At 39.8% G+C, this 18,937-nt stretch overlaps 2 protein-coding genes across 2 annotated transcripts; one reads left to right on the top strand and one right to left on the bottom strand.

Moving 5' to 3' along the window:
* Window positions 1–10,603: 10,603 nt before the first annotated feature.
* On the bottom strand, window positions 10,604–14,851 carry cdca8 (cell division cycle associated 8). Its single transcript, XM_040021278.1, has 11 exons — window positions 14,736–14,851; window positions 14,308–14,400; window positions 13,653–13,781; window positions 13,414–13,454; window positions 13,222–13,297; window positions 13,067–13,134; window positions 12,870–12,952; window positions 12,634–12,732; window positions 11,877–12,006; window positions 11,415–11,501; window positions 10,604–11,274 (listed from the first exon to the last, which is right to left on the bottom strand). The coding sequence occupies exons 2-11, from the start codon at window positions 14,396–14,398 to the stop codon at window positions 11,239–11,241; spliced, it is 840 nt and encodes a 279-aa protein (XP_039877212.1). The 5' UTR covers window positions 14,399–14,400; window positions 14,736–14,851; the 3' UTR covers window positions 10,604–11,238.
* Window positions 14,852–14,910: 59 nt separating this feature from the next.
* c19h1orf109 (c19h1orf109 homolog (H. sapiens)) lies at window positions 14,911–18,121 on the top strand. Its single transcript, XM_040021279.1, has 4 exons — window positions 14,911–15,364; window positions 15,627–15,806; window positions 15,883–16,001; window positions 16,750–18,121. The coding sequence occupies exons 1-4, from the start codon at window positions 15,096–15,098 to the stop codon at window positions 16,788–16,790; spliced, it is 609 nt and encodes a 202-aa protein (XP_039877213.1). The 5' UTR covers window positions 14,911–15,095; the 3' UTR covers window positions 16,791–18,121.
* Window positions 18,122–18,937: the final 816 nt, after the last annotated feature.

The following is an 18,937-nucleotide window of genomic DNA, read 5'->3' as shown; positions in this document are numbered from 1 at the left end:
CTTTGGCCTGCCTAAATCAGCCGTCAGAGGATGAGTACACTGTTTTCATGGAGGGATGGCCATTGCCAGAGACAACTCAGGTAGGCTGTGGCACTTAAATGATCCTGAGGCGTCCATACTGTGCCAAAAAATTAATCACCAATCAATTACACCACCACCTTTTTGTTCCCTTTTCATGAATCTATTATCAGATTTTGGATAAAGTTTTACTTTGTGTCCAGTTTGCATTTGGGTCTACCTTTGACACTAGTTACTTTCAGGAGGTCCATTTCATTGACTCAAATTAGCTGAGCTGAAGCCTGTTTGATAGCATGGGGTTAAACTCTCTACCTGGCTCAAAGCAGCCATATCGCTAATAATGCATAACGCTAAGCTGTATGGAAATTAAACAATAACAAAAAAAGAGCAATAACAAAAACAGATATCACCCTGTATACAGTCGTTAGAAAGCAGGAAACTGTTTTTTGTTGGGGGGGTTGTTGTATGAGACTGTAAACATGTCTATTTCTGCTGTAAAGTTGGGTATTTTAACACTGGACTCTATGACAGTGGTCCCCAACCCCCGGGCCACGGACCGGTACTGGTCCGCGAGTCGTTTGGTACCGTGCCGCGAGAGTTGAGGCTCAGGTGTGAAATGCATGGTTTTCGGGGTTTAATCAGTTTTTATCGTTATTTTTTTTATCGTTTTTAACGTTAACTCGATTTCCCTGGGTCTTTCCCGTGTGTTATGAGTACATCTTCTGGTTTTTTGGTACCGGTACTGGTTTTATTTTGTTGTATTTATCCGCAACACCTTGAAGGCCGGTCTGTGAAAATATTGTCGGACATAAACCGGTCCGTGGAGCAAAAAAGGTTGGGGACTGCTGGTCTATGAGGACTCATTTTTGGAGTTATCCTTAAGTGGTGATCAGAGGAACTGTATTTTCTGGCACTTTAGCATCAGCTTAATTCCTTTGCAGCAGAATTAATTGTTGCTGCTTGAATTTATCACATAACTGTCTCATCCATACATTTAACTGGTAATGAAAAAACACCTTCAATAGATCATTCAAAAGCAAATATTTATTCATATCCAACTCAAAGAGAGAAAGGAATTTGAACCAGTAAAGATTGGCTCTGGTTGTTGTTGTTGGTAGGAAAATTTGCTAGCTGTGTTCTTCCATGTGTTTGTGTGTTGTGAAAAATGGAAATCAGCAGGGCACATGTGCAGTAGCTCTTGAAGCAGACCCCTTAATCATATCACTCATCACTGCATCTAATAAAAAGACAGCCTAGAAATGAAGATAAATTGATCCCCCTACTTATTTTATAATGTAGGTCTGGTGCTGTGAATCCAAGAGAGACAGGTGTTTCTCAAACGATCCAAGAACCACTGTGTGTGTGTGTGTGTGTGTGTGTGTGTGTGTGTGTGTGTGTGTGTGTGTGTGTGTGTGTGTGTGTGTGTGTGTGTGTGGCACACATTATAACCAGCACTGACTTCATCTCAGCATTGTTTCTGCATCTACTACACACCCGGACAGAAGATGCCGCCACAACTGTCTGCCTGTGGTGAGCATGCAGACACAGTGTGGTTTTTCTCCAGGGCTGACCAACTTAGCAACTGCTAGAATAAAAAGACTTTTGTCTTCGGTGGGTGTTATAAAATAAGCATACACCACATATGTTTTATTTAGGGGAGACATAGTGGCTGTAAGTGCATCTAATAAAATCACCCATAAGGGACCAGTTAGAGGAATACCGCAGAGCAAAACTCATAGCTGAGCAGCAATCTCAAGGCCTCTGTGACAGCAGCACTTTGGGAAAATCTTTTAGACGTAACCTGAAGTAATAACAGAAATGAAATCTCTGAACCCAGCCCTGCATCAAAGTTGAAAACCATCCAAACAGAGTGTCAGCTCCATTCCTTTTGCTGTTCTGTCTCTAAAAATGCAGCTGAGTGTCCCCAAAAACTCAATAAGAAACTGTCAGCTTGGCTTTTCATTTATTTTCCCACCATTTGATGCACCGCACAGTGTTTCTCCTAACCTCAAAATATGAGTTAAGATGTAGAAGGGGGTAAAAATGTTTGACTTTTGGCTGAAACTGCCCGATCTTTGTTTTGTTCCTGCTTGTTTTCTCACAAAAGAGGTTTCAGGACATTTTCTCTTCATTCCACTGAAGTCCTGTTTTTTCCTGTGAATCGACTTCTCTGTGCACCTACAAGACAATATGAAAAATTATGTATGTGGCTCCATCGTGTTGTAACAACTGAAAACAATCAGAGAATGGAGAGAGCAGAGAATGTGTTCATAAAAAAAACTACTGGTCTCAAAACATAATGTGAAGCTTGAAAGGTAGTCCAGAAAGAATGCCCCCCTATGGAGCTGTTGTCCAAAATTGTAACTTTCATGGAATAGAAAAAAAAATTTTCATTATGTTTTAAATAGGAGTCCAGACAATAGATCAGATTTCATTTTATAAAAATGGAAACTTCACAAGCTGTTTTCCAGCATTTCAGTTTTCCACTTGCAGTTTTCCTTTTCTTATAGTGATCCCAAGCAACATGATTCAAAGACCCAACTCTAGTGCAACAGAGCCTGCCACCTCCTGAACTGGATAAGCATAAGAAAATAATAGGATGGATGGGTGGATGGATGAAAGGTGTGTGGATGCTACGATTCCTTCCATGGGAACCAAGGATGTCTGCACCAAATTTCATTACATTCCATCCAATAATTATTCACACATTTAATCCCAAATAAGTATTGAAACCGCTCAACAACCATTGTATCAAACCTGGAGGCTTAAAGTTTAAAGGCTTTCTGTCTACTAAATGTTAGATATAGAGGATATGTCAAAACATAAAAATATGTTTCCATGAGGTACTCTCTGTCTCACCGCAGCCACTTCAGTTCACCAACTTAAGAAGTTATTTAGATTTAACAACTTTTATAACAGATGTCCTTTCAGAAAGGCAATAGTTTGACACTAAATCTAAGCCATCCCAGTGAAAGACTTTTGCCTATACTGCCTCTGCCATAGACTGTACATGAAAGACAGACCTAGAAACTTTAGTCTCACCTATTGATTAATGAAGCATCGCTCTGAGCATTTCAGTCTCTGCCATGTTGGACTTTGGAAATTGGACAAACAACAATCTGACTGAGATGCCAAGAGATACTGTTGACTCTAAGGTAAGGCATCAATTTATCAATCACAAGGGAGAGTGGTCCTAAAGCAAACCCTGCTTTTTTCTTATTATTTACAGTAATGAGGGCCATATTTAACAAAAATTAAGTAGTGAGACCATAAAACTGCTTTCTTCTTGTTTCTAGAGGAGACAGGCCCCCTGCTGGTCACTATAAAAAATGCAGGTTTAAGACACTTCCACGTTTGCTTTTGTTCCCACCTGGAAGCTACATCATTTATTTACAGTCTATGGTCTCTGCTGACAGTATACGTCATCACTATCCTGTGATGTGACCTTTATTTGTTGTTAACATTATGTGCTGTTCTGAGCCGAGTGGCTGAAGCTATATGTATCCAGTTTGATTAATATTTGTCTAACAGCATTGTTTTGCACTAACATATAAGATCAAACTCATCAGTCTCCTCACTCATCATCTGTTAGTGCAACCTGTTCTCCCAAACAATATATATGAGTCATACTAACTGATAAAAGAAGCATTCAAACACAGCCTGTGACAAGGTGAACAGTAAGGCATCTGAACTTAATGTAGGATTTTCTGTTGGAGGACAGAAACGGACCCTTTGTCTCCTCCCCAGTCTCCTAATAAATTGGTTTTAGTCTGTTTTGGAGCAAATTATCCTTCCCTCTCCCCCTAATTTTCCAATTTGCTGTGTCATTTATACCTAATTGAGGACCGCACTGGGCTGCATTACTCTCACAAATTGGGTGATATAGTTTATTGAAGGTCTGCTTTATACAGAGGGGCTGGTAAACCAAACATCAATTGTAGACCATACAGAAGATGGGGATTTTTCCTGCAGGCTGGGGAGCATTGCAAAGAGGCTTTAATTATTTCTCAAAGGCAATCCTGGCCATTGCTCCACCACTCATTTTATGGTCACTTTCTTTTTCTTTCTTTGATGGAGGTAATGAATGGGGTGAAAATTCACTTCATTTCATCCCTGCTCTGTCGCCCTTACTGGTATTTGCATCTCATATTCTTCTAACCAAATAAGAAAAGCTTGTTTTCAACCTGCTCAGGCCAGGTCCAGCATAGGAATGAACGAAAGAATAAAGCACAGGTTAGCGCCTCCTCCATTAGCGTGTGACTCCTCCTAATAAGGAGGTGTAGGTTTGTGCCCTTGACTGTCAAACTATTTACTGGAAGAAATTCCCAACAAAGTTTTGTATTTATTTGCAATACAGAAACACAATTTATTGGTACACTAAAGTGAAAATGTAGGAACATAATAAACAAAAATGTGGTTATTAGTTAAATTCATGTGATGATAAAGGAAATACTTCAACAGTTTAAGATCCTTTTTTTTTTCACTTTTAAAGATGTCACACAAAGAAAAAAAGGAGTTAACAGCAGTTAAATACATATTGTATCTCCTGTAGGTTTTCCAATCAAGCCTAGTTGACTCAAGTCAAGTACAACATCCACACAGAAAACTGTAATGGTTTTGAATAGCTAATCAGCTAGCATCATGTCTTATTCTTCAACTGACATCTCAGCCTCTTTCAGTACTAACCAAATATTCAGCTGCTGACTTTCTATACATAAAGCACCACGAGACGTGTGAACTATTCAGAGTGCACGGCTTGACAAATGACAGTTTGACTGCTCTTATCTCTTACACAAAGTGTCTACATAAACACGTCTCCAGTGTAGACTTTACTCTTCAGCTGACAGTTCAACCTCCTTCTGAGCTTCGACATTACCTGGCACTTTAGCTGTTTACACTTAGGCGTTTGTTTTTTTTAACTCCAGTTGTTACAAAGTGACAGCTCCACTTCCCACAGCACTTAAACTGAAATCTGACAGACTTTATGTTATTGCACTTCTGCTCATTAGCAGCTCTGATAGTGTAAAGGCATTCACTTCTTGAGAGTCTCTGAGTGCGTCCGTGTTTTAGAAGGGCAAACTGCAATCCTGGAGGCATCTTCTGTAGCAGGAGCTATACCACAAAGGCCGTTTTGTGATTTTTGTCTGTATGCTGGTTGCTAGAGTGCTGCTCCTTCCAGCTGCTTTCAACTCACATTTGGTGGTTGAAAGATGGTTTTTCCCCTTTGTTCAGTTTTCATACTTTAAGTGAAAATATCGGATATTTCACTTGCTTTTATGGCGTAGACAGTGATTGCTATTATATGACTTCAACAGACATGTTAACTGCTTACAGAGCTGCTCTACTGTGACATAAAATTATGGTGAAAACCGCTCCTACAGGACCTCAAAGTGAAATTTCACATGGTTCCAGAGGCCACGGTTCAATTGTTTTGATCTGTTTTCAGCTCTAATACTTGAAATCATTGCCAGGGGTTCAACTACTGCCCTTCTGACATTTTACATATAAATACAAGCTGTCCTGTGGCTTTGCTGACTGTCCCAACTGATCTATTACAAAAAAAGATACAGGTCACGCTCTCACCTTTTCAAATATGGACATTTGTAATGAACCCATTGGCACCATTTAAGTGTCATTTTTCAAAAGCATGATTATCACCCTAATACATGATCTTTTACTCAATGTTACTAACTAGTTTTATGTCTAAACCTAACCAACTAGGAAATGTGAAATTAAAAAGTGACTGAAAACAAAGCTTGAAAAGTGCAAAATAAAACTTGATCAAATTACAATCTCTTACAAACTTGTGGTTTAATTTATTGGCACCCCAACAATCTTTAAATGCCACTCTTTAACCTCCTGCGGGTTACAGGTGAGAACCCTGTTTTGTACTGAAGAAAACAGTCACAGCAGCAGTCACCTCAAAGCACTTTATATTCTAAGGCAAAGACCTACAATAACGCAAAGAAAACCCAACAATCATATGAGCAACTTTGGGCAAGCAGTTGGCGGAAAAGCTCCCTTTTAATAGAGAGAAACACTCAGTACATCATGGGAATCCCCTATCAGCCCAGACCTATTGCAACCACAAGATTTATAAAAAAAAAAAGGAAAGTTTTAAGCCTAATCTTAAAGTAGAGAAAGTGTCCGTGTCTCAGTTGCAAACTGGGAGCTGATTCCGCAGACAAAGGGCCTGAAAACTGAAGGCTCGGCCTCCCATTCTACTTTTAAATTCCCTATGAAAAACTACATGTGGTTTTCCTGGTCAAAAACAAATCATTTGATAAAATGAAAAAGAAAACAATGAAGGATAAATGTGATATTCTGATTGCATAGAGTTGGGGTTAGAGTTGGAGCTGGCACTGATGAGTTAAATAGCACAGTCACTGTCCAATAATGCCACTACTAGTGTGCCAGGAAATCCATGCCAAAGCACACCTCTGCAAGACCAGAACAGCAGTATCTGACACCCTAGCACGAGAAAGCACTTGACAACTATACAGGTAAAAATGTTTTCTATCTCTAAATGGCAGAATGGGTTTAATACTTAGGTCTTGTTTTCGTATTTAGTGCAAATAGATATCTGAATTTCAAAGCCATCAAGAGGCTTCTCAAGCAAAAGTTTGTCTCTGCGCAATCAGCAAACAGCATTAACTTCCCACCTCTCCTCAGGGTATCCTGTTATTTTCTTTCCACAGGAATTTTTTCCTCTTTTTTTTGGCAGCAGATGTTCCTCTCCACCCTGCCCATCGTTGCGGGTGCCTGAGTGACGGAGAGGCCGCCCATCAAAATGCCATCAGGACCCTGCTGGCCACCAGATGAACGCATGCCCAGAATGCATCATGTGGGGGCTGTTAAGTCCCATTTACCTCTTCCTCCCGTCTGCCACTTCCCTTTACCATCAGCTTGTGTCCTCGTAACTCTCCATCACCGAAGCAGACATAACAAAGCATTCAGCGACACTTTTTCTGGTTTGTGCTGACAAACCAACTTAACAAAAGATGAGTCTCGACCCCTGGCTGGCTCAGTATAAAAGACCGCGGCAGACGGAGGTGTGGGCATGTGAATAAATCGATTAGCAGAGCGCTTGACGGATGGGATTTACAGGAGGTCTCGACGCACCAGAGAATTAATTTTGCTGGGAGAACATGGTTCTGCCAGGTTCATTCGTCTTGGCGGGGAATTTGGCAGTTTCCCCAGGTCTGGGGGCTCAATTAACGAACGGCTGCAGCGGTTTGGGGAGGAAACAGCTTTGTTGAGGAATATGCCACATCCATGTGTCAGGCACATTTTAACGATAACGGATTTTGGGAATGCAAAATGAGAAAGGGAAAGGGGAGGTTAGGTGGGTGAGGTTAAGCTTTCAATGCTGGATTGGTGGGGGATGGGGTTTTAAGAGGAACTACAGGACAAAGAGAGAGGTAAAAACATCTTGTGGAACATTAAGCCAGCACGATGTGTATGTGTTATTAAACAGCTGGCTAATTTACACAGCATTACACCATGGACCCAACAAATACACTGTACTGCAAAAAGCACTTGCTTGTCTGCCTTCACATCGCCTTCAGTGGCATCCCATTCTTAGTCCATAGGGTTTAATGTGATGTCAGCCCACCGTTTGCAGCTATAGCAGGTTCAACTCTCTGGGATGGCTTTCCCTGAGGTTTAGGAGTGTGTTTATGGGAATTTTAGGAGCACATTTGTGAGGTCAGACACTGATGATGACAGTGATGAAAGCCTGGCTTGCAGTCACAGCTCTAATTCATCCCAAAAGATGTTCTATCAGGTTGAGGTCAGGACTCTGTGCAGATCAGTCAAGTTCTTCCACACCAGACTCACTCATCCATGTCTTTATGGGCCTTGCTTTGTGCACTGGTGAGAAGGAGCCATCCCCAAACTGTTCTCACAAAGTTGGGAACATCAAATTGTCCAGTCTCTTGTTATGCTGAAGCATTAAGAATTCTTTTCACTGGAACTAAGAGGCCAACTCCTGAAAAACAACCCCATGCTATATAAATTAGCGACCTGTGTGTACTATGCGCCTCAGCATCTGATGACCCCGCTTTTACGTGGCCTACCATGTTGTGGTTGACTTGCTGTCATTGCCAATTGTTTCCACTTTATTATAATACCACTAACAGCTGACTGTGGAATATTCAGCAGTGAGGAGATTTCAGGAATGGACTTGTTGCACAGGTGGTGTCTCATAAAAGGACCACTCTGGAATTTAGTGAGCTCCTGAGAGCAACCCATTCTTTCACAAATGTTTGTAGAAGCAGCACGCTTCTGTACTTGATTTTATGCACCTGTGACCATGGAAGTGATTGAAACACCTAAATTCAGTGATTTGGATGGGTGAGTGAATACTTCTAGCAGTATAGCATATAAGGCCAATATTCATTTTACTTTTGATGCTGCCTCCACCACCTCTACACTCATACAGTATGTCAGTCGCAGAGTAGTTCACTGTAAAGCATCCAGTGTTTTCTCCTCCTTTTGCTGTAAATGGAACCATAATGAGAAGATGGAAATGCAGATTTAAGCAACTTAAAACAAAAGATGTTTTTTTTTATCTTCTGTATACAGTCAGTTATTTATGCAGTAATATTAAATATTAAAAATTATTAAAATTATAAATATTACAATTAAATTACAATTTTAATATAAATTAAAATTATAAATATTAAAATTATTTGAAGCTTTGTCTTTCAAAAAAGAAAAAAAGATTTTCCATATGAAATTTGCACAAATGTTACTTTAACAGGATGTGGTCTGTTCATTTCAAGATGAGTATTTTCAGTGCATGGGCACTGCAGAGTAGCTTTGGATGATTAAAAGGTCAAAATAATCTTCATTTACTGGGCCTTCAGTTAATCCATTGTCTAAAACAATCGGTTTTAGCACCTCTGCCTTCAACCAACTTTCTTCTGACTGGAGGAGTTAATTGAAAAGGCCTCTGTGGTGACCAGATTGGGAATATCTGCTGTCTTTGACATCATACAGACATCCGAAATCAAGCTTCTAAAGCAGCCTCGGATAGCCTGAAAGAAGGGATTCTTTTTTATTATTTGAAGATGCGTTTGAACATGTATATGCATCCACCATTGTTAAAGTAAATATATATATGTATATATGACAGAAACTAAGGATAAATATGATGGGCCTGCTTTAAATTCTTAAGTACCTTTCTTTGGAAGTAAAAGGCAGGTGAATCTAGACTTCCACAGACTGAGCATTAATGCAGAGTTGCTTGTTGTGTTGAAGCATCTTTGCACTCACTCTTCCCTTCCCACTATCTCAGGTTCCAATCCCTCAACCTGAACATTTCAGTGGATGATTTATGTAGTAGTGTTGCTCTGTGACCTCAAAATCCGCCCCATCCATACCGCACCTGTCACTGCGCCACAGCCTGCATGCTTACTGAAAAGCAAGCCATCCATGCAAAATGGCAATTTTCTACTCACCTAGAGAATAAAAAAAGGATCCAATCCATTCAGAGGCAAAACAAGGAAAATTCTATGATATATAGAGCAGGTGCGCGAGGCCTTGGCCCACTGCTAACGAGGGAGCTGAACTGCACGCACCGTTGACCACAACATCTGTCGTTTTCACTGATGCAGAGTTTGGTTTTACCTTTGCAGCACAGTTTGCACGGCAAGAGACAGGAGATGATAAAGTACATAAGATGGATACAGATGGAAGAGACCCGGCCCGATTTCAGTTGGGGGGCACAAAGTTCCCATGCTGTGCCTTGGTAGCATATGATGCATGAGAATCCACCACGAGCAGCAAAGAGTTATGCTTGTCTACCTGGGCCCAAGGTGAGGCCCGGCCTGACCCAGTGCACCATCCCAGGTGGAAACCCTAATGAGCTCATCAGGCCTAACGAAGCTTAACAAGCTTCTAATTGGCAGCGTTATGATGTCCCCGAAGGTCAGAGTGCAGGTTCCTGTGCCAAGAGCAGGAAAGGCTTTCACTTCCTGCCAAGAGCAATCACGTGACTGACTAATATCCCTTTGTGTAAACAAAGTCGGGAAAGGGCAAGAGGAACTTCTTACATAAGCAAAAAGAGTGTGGTAGCTTACAGATAAAAAGTTGTGGTGAGGTTTGAAAACAACGCTGCAGCCTCACAACTGGAAAACAAAGATGTAAAATAAATATCACCAGTATAAATCATGCTTGACAGTGTAATCTAATACAAGAGAGAATACAGTCACCTATAACTTTACAGATTATAAAATAAAAATCAACAAACATATAAAAATTTGCTACCAGTAAATAACAAGCAGTTATAAAAGTTTGATCGGATACAGAAATCTTCTTTTTCCTTTAACAAAAGAAAAAAAAAAAAAAAAAGAGCAGAGGCTGTTCAGGTGCCTGACAATTATTTCTGTGGTGAAATGCTGCCACCTACTGGTCACTATGCACAGATACAACTTCAAAAAAAAAAAATCTGTCCACTGAAAGAAAGAAAAAACGAATTTCCACATTATGGCATAATTAAGATAAAAATCAAACATGCCATCTGCTATATTTAAGAATACAAAACCCCAATAAACCAGAAAATAACCACATCACACAGTTATGAAGACAGAGTGCACGATGTACACGACGTATATATTTTAACTATTGATGTAACTACAAGGTTAGTGATAGAAACATGGAGGGGGTTTATTGCAGCAATGACAAACCACACAAATAATATCAGAAAATGTACTTAAAAAAAAAAAAAAAAAAAAAGAATAAAGAGAAAGTTGTATCTGATAAGCACATACTGCATGTTTCTGTTGGATATTATCATGCAAGTCCTATTAAGATCCATTAAATTCAGACTGGCCAGGAATAAAAGACTGGAATAGCACTAAAATCTATCCAATTTCCCCTGCAACAAAAAAGCATCTGAAACTACATAAAATTACATTTTTTTAAGTAAAGAGATCATTTAGGAGAATGTAAATACAATGAAATGAACAGTTTAACTCCTAGATTAATTCCAGTGAATGTGAAGGATCTCAAGAAAACAGTGTCCAGCGCAACAAATATTAACCTTACACTGTATCCTAAAGTATTAGTTAAAGTATAATCTGTATAAAGGCAAAAAAAAGAAGAAGAAAAAAAACATGCCACATTGTAGAATGATGAAAGCTTTATAATAGAGATGAAACTTGTGTTTTAAAAAAAAAAAAAAAGTATAGTACAAGTCCGTGGCAGACTGTTTGGTCACTCTGATGTCCCACACAATGTTGTGAGTCGATTCTGTTGGGAAAAATAAAAAGAAATGATGAGAATCAAAGCATATGCAAATATTTCACATCAAAATTTGGCTAAAGCTGCAACAAAACAGTGACGAACAGCTGATGAAACTGCAAGTAACGCTGTCCTGCTGGAATTTTTACCTGCAGCTGCCGAATGCTCCTCATGGCGGTTTCGTCCAGCAGTGACAGATCTACTGAGTCCATCTGACTGGCCAGCAGTTGAATGCTCTGGATCAATATGTTAAGGACACTTGTGTTAGTGATTTAGTTTTTGAGAATTAGCCTTCTAATCAAGAGTTTTGTTAGACAATTAATTACTCAAAAGCCATGAAGTCATCAAATGTAACTAAACAGTCATCAACATAAACACAGTATAAAATCAACATGAAAGCAGAAGACTTGAAGGCCGATTTAATGCATCTTTAAGCTCATTTTCAATAAACCATATATAACAAAGTATTCAATGTTTTATCTTCCTGAAAACAGACATCTAAATTTCTTCAGTAAATATCGTTTCCTCTGCTGCCTTGTTAAAATCATTTCTTAAACAACTGACTGATCAATAGTACCTGAAGCTCTGAGCCTGACTAAATGTGCACTCACCTCGCCATTCCCAACGGGAACATTGATGACAATATCCTCATTTCCTGCTGCAATGGGAGAGCCGTTGACTGAAATGCTATAGACCCTCTCCTTGTGGCGGGGAACTCTCACTGCGGGGGTCTTGGGAAGCCTGAGGTGTAGTGAGTAATATGAAGCCTTCTTTGTAGGAAATGTCAACATTACAGAGTAAATAGCAGGGGCTGCCAGATTACAGCAAGTCTCCAGTCCCCACACACTTTCTAACACTCAAAGACACTAGATCCACTTACAGCTCTATGAGAGCAGAGATTTTGCTTTAACGAGAAGCCTGAGCTTTAATACAATACTTTGAGCATTTGTTTGTCTGTTTGCCCATGTTTTCACAGAATCACTATCTATTCAGCATGAACTGCAAATGAATTTGTGCTAGTAAAAATATCTCAGTACTATGTCTCAGTAATAAATCACTGAATATAAAGACATAACAATGCAGAAGTCTTCAGTGAGCTGCACTGAATAACCACATTCAGCACAGGTGTAGATGTCAACCTGTGAGGACGACTGGTGCACTGCACACAGCAAACTAACCTGACCAGTATGTGAGTCTAGTATCTTATGCACAATATAAATCTGACCCGTCTTCATCTGTGCTCAATTTTGAATCCTTTTTCTAACTGTTTTATAAATACGTTTTCTCCCCTCTCAATCAACTAGAACACTAATTGCGATTGACAGAAACACCATCTTTAGAGTGACACAGTATAATTCTAAGGTGTACCTTGGGTCAAAGCGGGGGGTAATAAGAGGAGTGGGTCCCATCATCACAGAAGAATCCAGCAAGCTTCTGGCAGGAGTAATCAGGGGGTTCCTGTTTGATCTGAATCCAAACAATGACAATGTGTTAGCATCACATTTGTTAGCCACCAAACTTGCTTCCAAAAGTTTTTAGCAAGGGAGGAAAGAAGAAGAAAAGAAAGAAAGAAAAAGAACAATACAAAAAGTAAACCAGCTTACCGTCTGATGGTGGAGCTCTGCTTGCTGATCGACAGCGCCTTTGCCCTCTTTGTTTTAGTCGGGGGCTTTCTGGTAGTTCTCCCCTAAATTATAAACAAGCATTTAAAACACCACAAAAGAATCAAACAGAGGATCCTGCATAACAACAGCTGTATGTAGTTGCTCTCATGTATGACTGTGTGAAAAGCAGTCATTACCTTTTTTGTTGTGCTTGGGACGTTTTCATCCTCAGAGCTCAATGTAGCCCCACCTTTCTTCTTTAATGCTGTGGATTGGACAAAACAAATTGCATTGGCTAAAGGGAAATGGTTTTCTTGTTTCAAGGGAAATGTATAAACTACTTTTAACTCACTTTTCTCAATTGTTTTTAGAAGAGATGTATGATCCTTAGCCACAACACTTTCCACGAGTGCAGCTTCCTCTTTTCTCTATAAAAGCAAATATAACTGAGTGTTTATGCAGAACAGAGCATCCTTGCACGAGCATGAAACTTATATATACTTAACGTATATTAAGTATAATTTAAGAAGGCTAATCAACTGACCTTTGCATTATCGAGTTCTGGTGTTTGTGGTTTCTCAGACTCTGCAGAGATGTAAATATTCTTTATTTAATGCTGTTTAAAAATGAAATTCAATCAAGATCAAATGCACAGATTTTTGAAAATGTACCATTAGCTTTTTTAAAAATAGGAAGCAGAATGCTGTAAAAGTCTCTGTGGCTCAAGAGCATTTCTTCTTTATAGATTTGGGATTTGTTAGTCAAAAATCTATGTATACTTACTCCAATGCTCCAACCAGTTCATTTGTCTGACAGCCTTGGGGAGCTTAATTATTGCCATGTTGTAGCTGTTGTCAATATCTTTCAACAGCTGGTTTATCTTCTCTTTCACCTGTCCAACTCTAGTCTTCACTGCAGAAACACAAATGTTGAGTTCCGCTTCAGTTATACATTGTCAATTCAGCTTAAGTTATACAGTGTTAGGGTGGGGTGGGTGGATGTTAGCATCAGTGGTGATTTGTGGCAGTAGGTTAGCAGCAAGAGTGAAGGCAAGATTTCCATTGGTAGTGACCAGAAAGGACGGATTAGAAATTAGTACATGTGAAGGATGGTTGAAGTTGAGTGGTTTGGAGACAAAGTTAGAGAGGGCAGGGCTCAGATGTCATAAACATGTGCAAAGGGGGGACAGTGGAAATACTGGACAAATTATGTTGAATATTGAGCTCCAAAGCTGGAGGAAAAGTAGAAAAGGTTCATGGATGCAGTGAAGGAGGACGCTCAGAGGGTTGGTAAGACAGAGGAGGATGCTAAGGATATAGTGAGCTGGAAGAAAATGTTCTCCTGTGGCGACTCCTAAAGTGAGCAACCGAAAAAAGAACAGGGAGTATTTCTGTAGCATTTCTATGGTGAGTTAAAAAAAAATAGTAATAATAATCACCCTCGCTGTCAAAATCCTCCATAAAAGCTTCCAGTTTTGCCGTCTTGGGGTTATTCTTGCGTTGTTTGGTGGTCCTTTTCCTGGGAGCCATTTCTGACGGACACGGAGAATATTAGCAATTACAATATACCCTAGTACAGTACAGTGTAGTGCAGTATAGTGTGGTATATTAACACCCCATAGACACCATGAAATGTTAACATTGTGGCCTTAATCGGGAACAAAAGAATGCAAAAACAAAAAATCAGCCTACACGCGGCTAACTGTTGGTGAAGCTAACGTTTGCGAGTAGCTTTAGCTGAGTTAACGCTGATTTTCTGACCTTATTTTCGACAGCTGTGTTTACATCTACCAATATGTGTTATGGTCTTTTAAATAACTGTCCCGAGATGTATTTACATACATTTTTTTAAAGTATATATCATTACCTAAATGTGTTTTTCCTGTTCGTCCTCGACACTCGCCTTCCTTCCTTCACAAAGCCGTTTTCAAATCTTCGCGCGGGGAGGGGCCAACACACCAGATCAGCCAATTAGGACGCGCATGTGCCATGCGTCGCAACAACTTTGTTTTCAGCCTATCGTAGCGCCGAACGTCAGTGTTTACATCAAGAGAACGGAAGTGGTTCAGGCAACATGGTAGAAATGTGATGTTCTGTAGCTGCGGGAAGAATCATTTAAAAGTCATTTTTCATAAAGTCGCCTTCATGGAAAATAAGACATAAAGCTGACTTAATGTATTTCGTATTTTTCCCTTTGGACACCTAAGTACTGAAATCGTTTGCTGAAATGTCCACGCTTGCGGTAGCTACGCTTCATCAGGCTCTGAGGAAAAGCTTCGCGACACTTGAAAGCAACCAAAAAGTATGGAAGAGTGTTTTAGCCGAGTGCAGCCCTCTGATGGTGTCTCTCGGGAATTTGGCGGAGCAGTCGAGAGCACTGTCCAACGTGCAGATCTCCAACACACCGCTCAGAGGTTTTCCTGACCTGGAGGAGAGACTCCGCTTTAAGCTCCTTGAAGCAACGGATATAGTGCTGGGAAAACTCAACGAGAAGATGTGAGTAAATCGGCTTTTATATCTGATGAGGATGCTGCGTTATTGGTATTCACATCCAACTATGTATGTTTGATCGGACAGGAGTACAGTTACATCCTTTTTAGTAATAAAGGTCAGTTTATTTTTTTAGTAAGTAAATGGATCTTTGGAGAAGAACCTTATTAGTACCAGTTTGCAGAAGCTGCTCAGAGTATGCTTAAAGTATATATTATACTATAATTTTTATCTCACCCTCCCTTCTTTCCTTTCCTCTTTCTTTCAGGTCTTCCCTCCAGTCTGCGAGGGATGCTATCAGTAACCAGGTTGCTTCAATCCTTCATCTGTACGAGCAGAACGCACACAGTTTAGATCTGCTTGCAGTAACTGAGCGATCAACCACCACCCCGTCGGTTGCTGACATGCTCGAGTGGCTTCAGGATGCTGAGCGTCACTATCGGCAACAGTATCCTTTTCTCTCTTCAGTTTTGGATGTTTATGTTATATACTGGTATTTTTTTCCCCTCAACTCTTGTGTTCAGATTCCTGAGGAGGAAAACTCTGCTTCAAACACTGAGAGCAGATGACCTCTCTCTTCTGGAATCTGCTCCCCAAAGGTGGAACTCCTTGGAGTCTCCCAGTGCTGAGGACCACATCACAGGTAAAATGTATATTACTAGTATGTCTGTGAAGGTTCTCAGTTATCCACTTCATTGTAGTCTAAGTAGCTTGGAAAGAAAAGCGTCTGGACTTCTTTAAGTTGCTTTGCCCCTCTTTGGGGGGGATACTCCCACTGGGTTTAAATCTGGGACTCTCCACCATTTGACCCTTAGAACTGAAGAAGCTTCTCGGATGAGAGGTGAAACGTCTTCAAGCAACTTAACTTTTCTTTCCAAGCTCCTTAGATTATATGACCTGTACTTCACTATACCATTCAGTTCACATCTGTAATTAATGCTGTATGATGGACTAGTTCTTTCAACATAGAAAGAAGCTGAAGATGTTTATAAATGTACTTAAATCCAGAACAACACAAGTACTGACAGACTGTCGTCTAGCATATATCTAAAGTCATGTAAAGATTTGAAAACAATAGATTAGAAAACAACTGTAAAAACATAATTCGGGAAATATTATATCACGGCTTTAAACTTTAATCTTTTTTCCCGTTACACTACAGGACGTCTTTAAATATTCTTTTTCTGTCACTTATAATCAATCATAAAGGGACCTACCTTTATGGCCAGTATTCATAACACTTTTAAAATTCAGCTCAAGTAGCAAAATTTAACTTGATATAATTTCACTTTTAATAATTGAGTACACATTGGCCAGAGACCAGTGCTCTGATGGATCTAGAAGTGACTGCTATTTATTAAACGAATTATCTTTCTCTCTTTTCTTTTCAGATACACTTTGCAAAGTGTCTTTCTTTGTGGAGTCGCAGTGAAGATTGTTAAGGACTTACCTAATCGTGAATATAACTGCATTTTAATGAAGACAATGAGAAGAAAGAGAACCACAAGAATGACTGAATCTAACTCCACATTGACTTGAACTGATGCACACAAATGTCGCTTGGAGGACAATGGTGCAGTGAAAGCTCCTGGTTCAAACCTCCTGGTCAACTGTTGGTTTTTGTGTGGAGCTTGCATGTTATTCCTGAGACTGCAGGGGTTCCATTGGCTTCTTCCCACAGTCCAAAAACACAAACTTGTATGTAAATTGGATGCCTGGATGTGAAAGTATAAATAGTTCTGTCTTCCCTGATGAACTGTTAAGCCCAGATAGGATCAGCAATTAAAAATGGATGAGTGGACTTAAACTGCTTCTAGATCTATTTTGAAGGGAAACCAGAGTGGCCTAAAAACTACAAATAAGTATTTACAAATAATGGGGCCAATGTAAAATATTGATTTATCTTGAATTCAGTTTGGATGGATTGAAATGTTTAATCCAGTACGTATGAGAATTTTGAGCACAAATACATCTATATATTTATTGCACAACAGAACTGCATCTTCAAGGCCTCATTATTTTTAGAACATGCTTGACTCTTATTGGTACTACAGTTCAGAAGAGTATATCAGCAGGTGTCCAAATCATAGTTAACCTAGTTCAAATACAGCAGTGCAAGTAGTACTGTTCATTCTTACACGAACTTCTCTTTCACTGTGTTGTTCTCTCACAAGTTTGGTATTAAATTTCGTTTTTAAAGGTTTTATAAACCTAAGATTAGTGTTAGGGATGGGTTTTACTTTAGTCAGAGGCTAAATAGACCTGAGAGGTCAACAAGGATTGGTGGCTCGACAAATCTAAAACTCCACTTGGAAATAATGGTTATCTCTGGTTCTGGGGTCATGTGACTCTTCTTCAGTACAAAATAATCCCTATGAGTGTGGCCTACTCCAGAGACTTTAACGGATGAAGATGATGTTAAAATGGTGATTAAAAATTTATAAGGAAGATAAAAATAAGGTAAAAGCAATAGTTTTAAAAATAAGACCGAAAATTATTGCTGCTGAAAATAGTTAATTGTGAGATTTACATGAATTATTAATTATTGTATTGCTTAGAGTGCCCTTGATGCACTGAGCCATAACTCACAACTCATGCTGTTCATTTCTAAGGTGACGGCTGCACATCAGAGCTCTGAGACTTTAAAATGGATCCATTTAAAAATTAAATGTTATTGTCCCACATCCTAATGAAGGAGATGCAGAAATCACTATAGTTTTTCAGCAGGTGAAAGTGAAATTAAATGTATTGATTGAACAGAAATTCTTGGTGTGTGTGTGTGCTGTTTTATTAGCTACAAAACTAGCAGTGTAAAAGAGACTCAAGAGCAGAATAATATCAAGTATAACAAAATGTACAGTGGGGCAAAAAAGTATTTAGTCAGCCACCGATTGTGCAAGTTCCCCCACTTAAAGTGATGACAGAGGTCAGTAATTTGCACCAAAAGGGACACTTCAACTGTGAGAGACAGAATGGTGAAAAAAAATCCATGAATTCACAGGAGGATTTGAAAGAATTTATTCGAAATTAGGGTGGCAATAAGTATGTCACCACAACACAAGGATCTCTGGCTCTCACAGACTGTAAGTCTTCGTAAGAAGCTTTTCTGTCCCCACTCGATAGAATGCACTGTTTGAACCCATCATCTGTATAAAGGAACCTGTCCACAGCCTCAACAGTCAGACTCCAACGCGCCATGGCCGAGACCAAAGAGCTTCGAAGGACACGGAAAAGTTGTGAACTGCACCAGCTGGGAAGAGTGAATCTACAATAGGCAAGCAGCTTGGTGTGAAAAAATCAACTGTGGGAGCAATCATCAGAAAATGGAAGACATACAAGACCACTGATAATCTCCCTCGATCTGGGGCTCCACGCAAGATCTCATCCCGTGGGGTCAAATGATCATGAGAACGGTGAGCAAAGATCCCAGAACCACACGGGGGGACCTGGTGAATGACCTGCAGAGAGCTGGGACCAAAGTAACAAAGGTCACCATCAGTAACACACTACAACGGCAGGGAATCAAATCCCGCAGTGCCAGACGTGTTCCGCTGCTGAAGCCAGTGCAGTCCAGGCCCG

The sequence above is a fragment of the Simochromis diagramma genome, unplaced genomic scaffold (genome assembly GCF_900408965.1).
Source record: "Simochromis diagramma unplaced genomic scaffold, fSimDia1.1 OVJJ01000753.1, whole genome shotgun sequence".
Lineage (NCBI taxonomy): Eukaryota > Metazoa > Chordata > Actinopteri > Cichliformes > Cichlidae > Simochromis > Simochromis diagramma.
The sequence above is the reverse complement of the archived record's forward strand: the minus strand, read 5'-3'. Positions and strand labels throughout refer to the sequence as shown.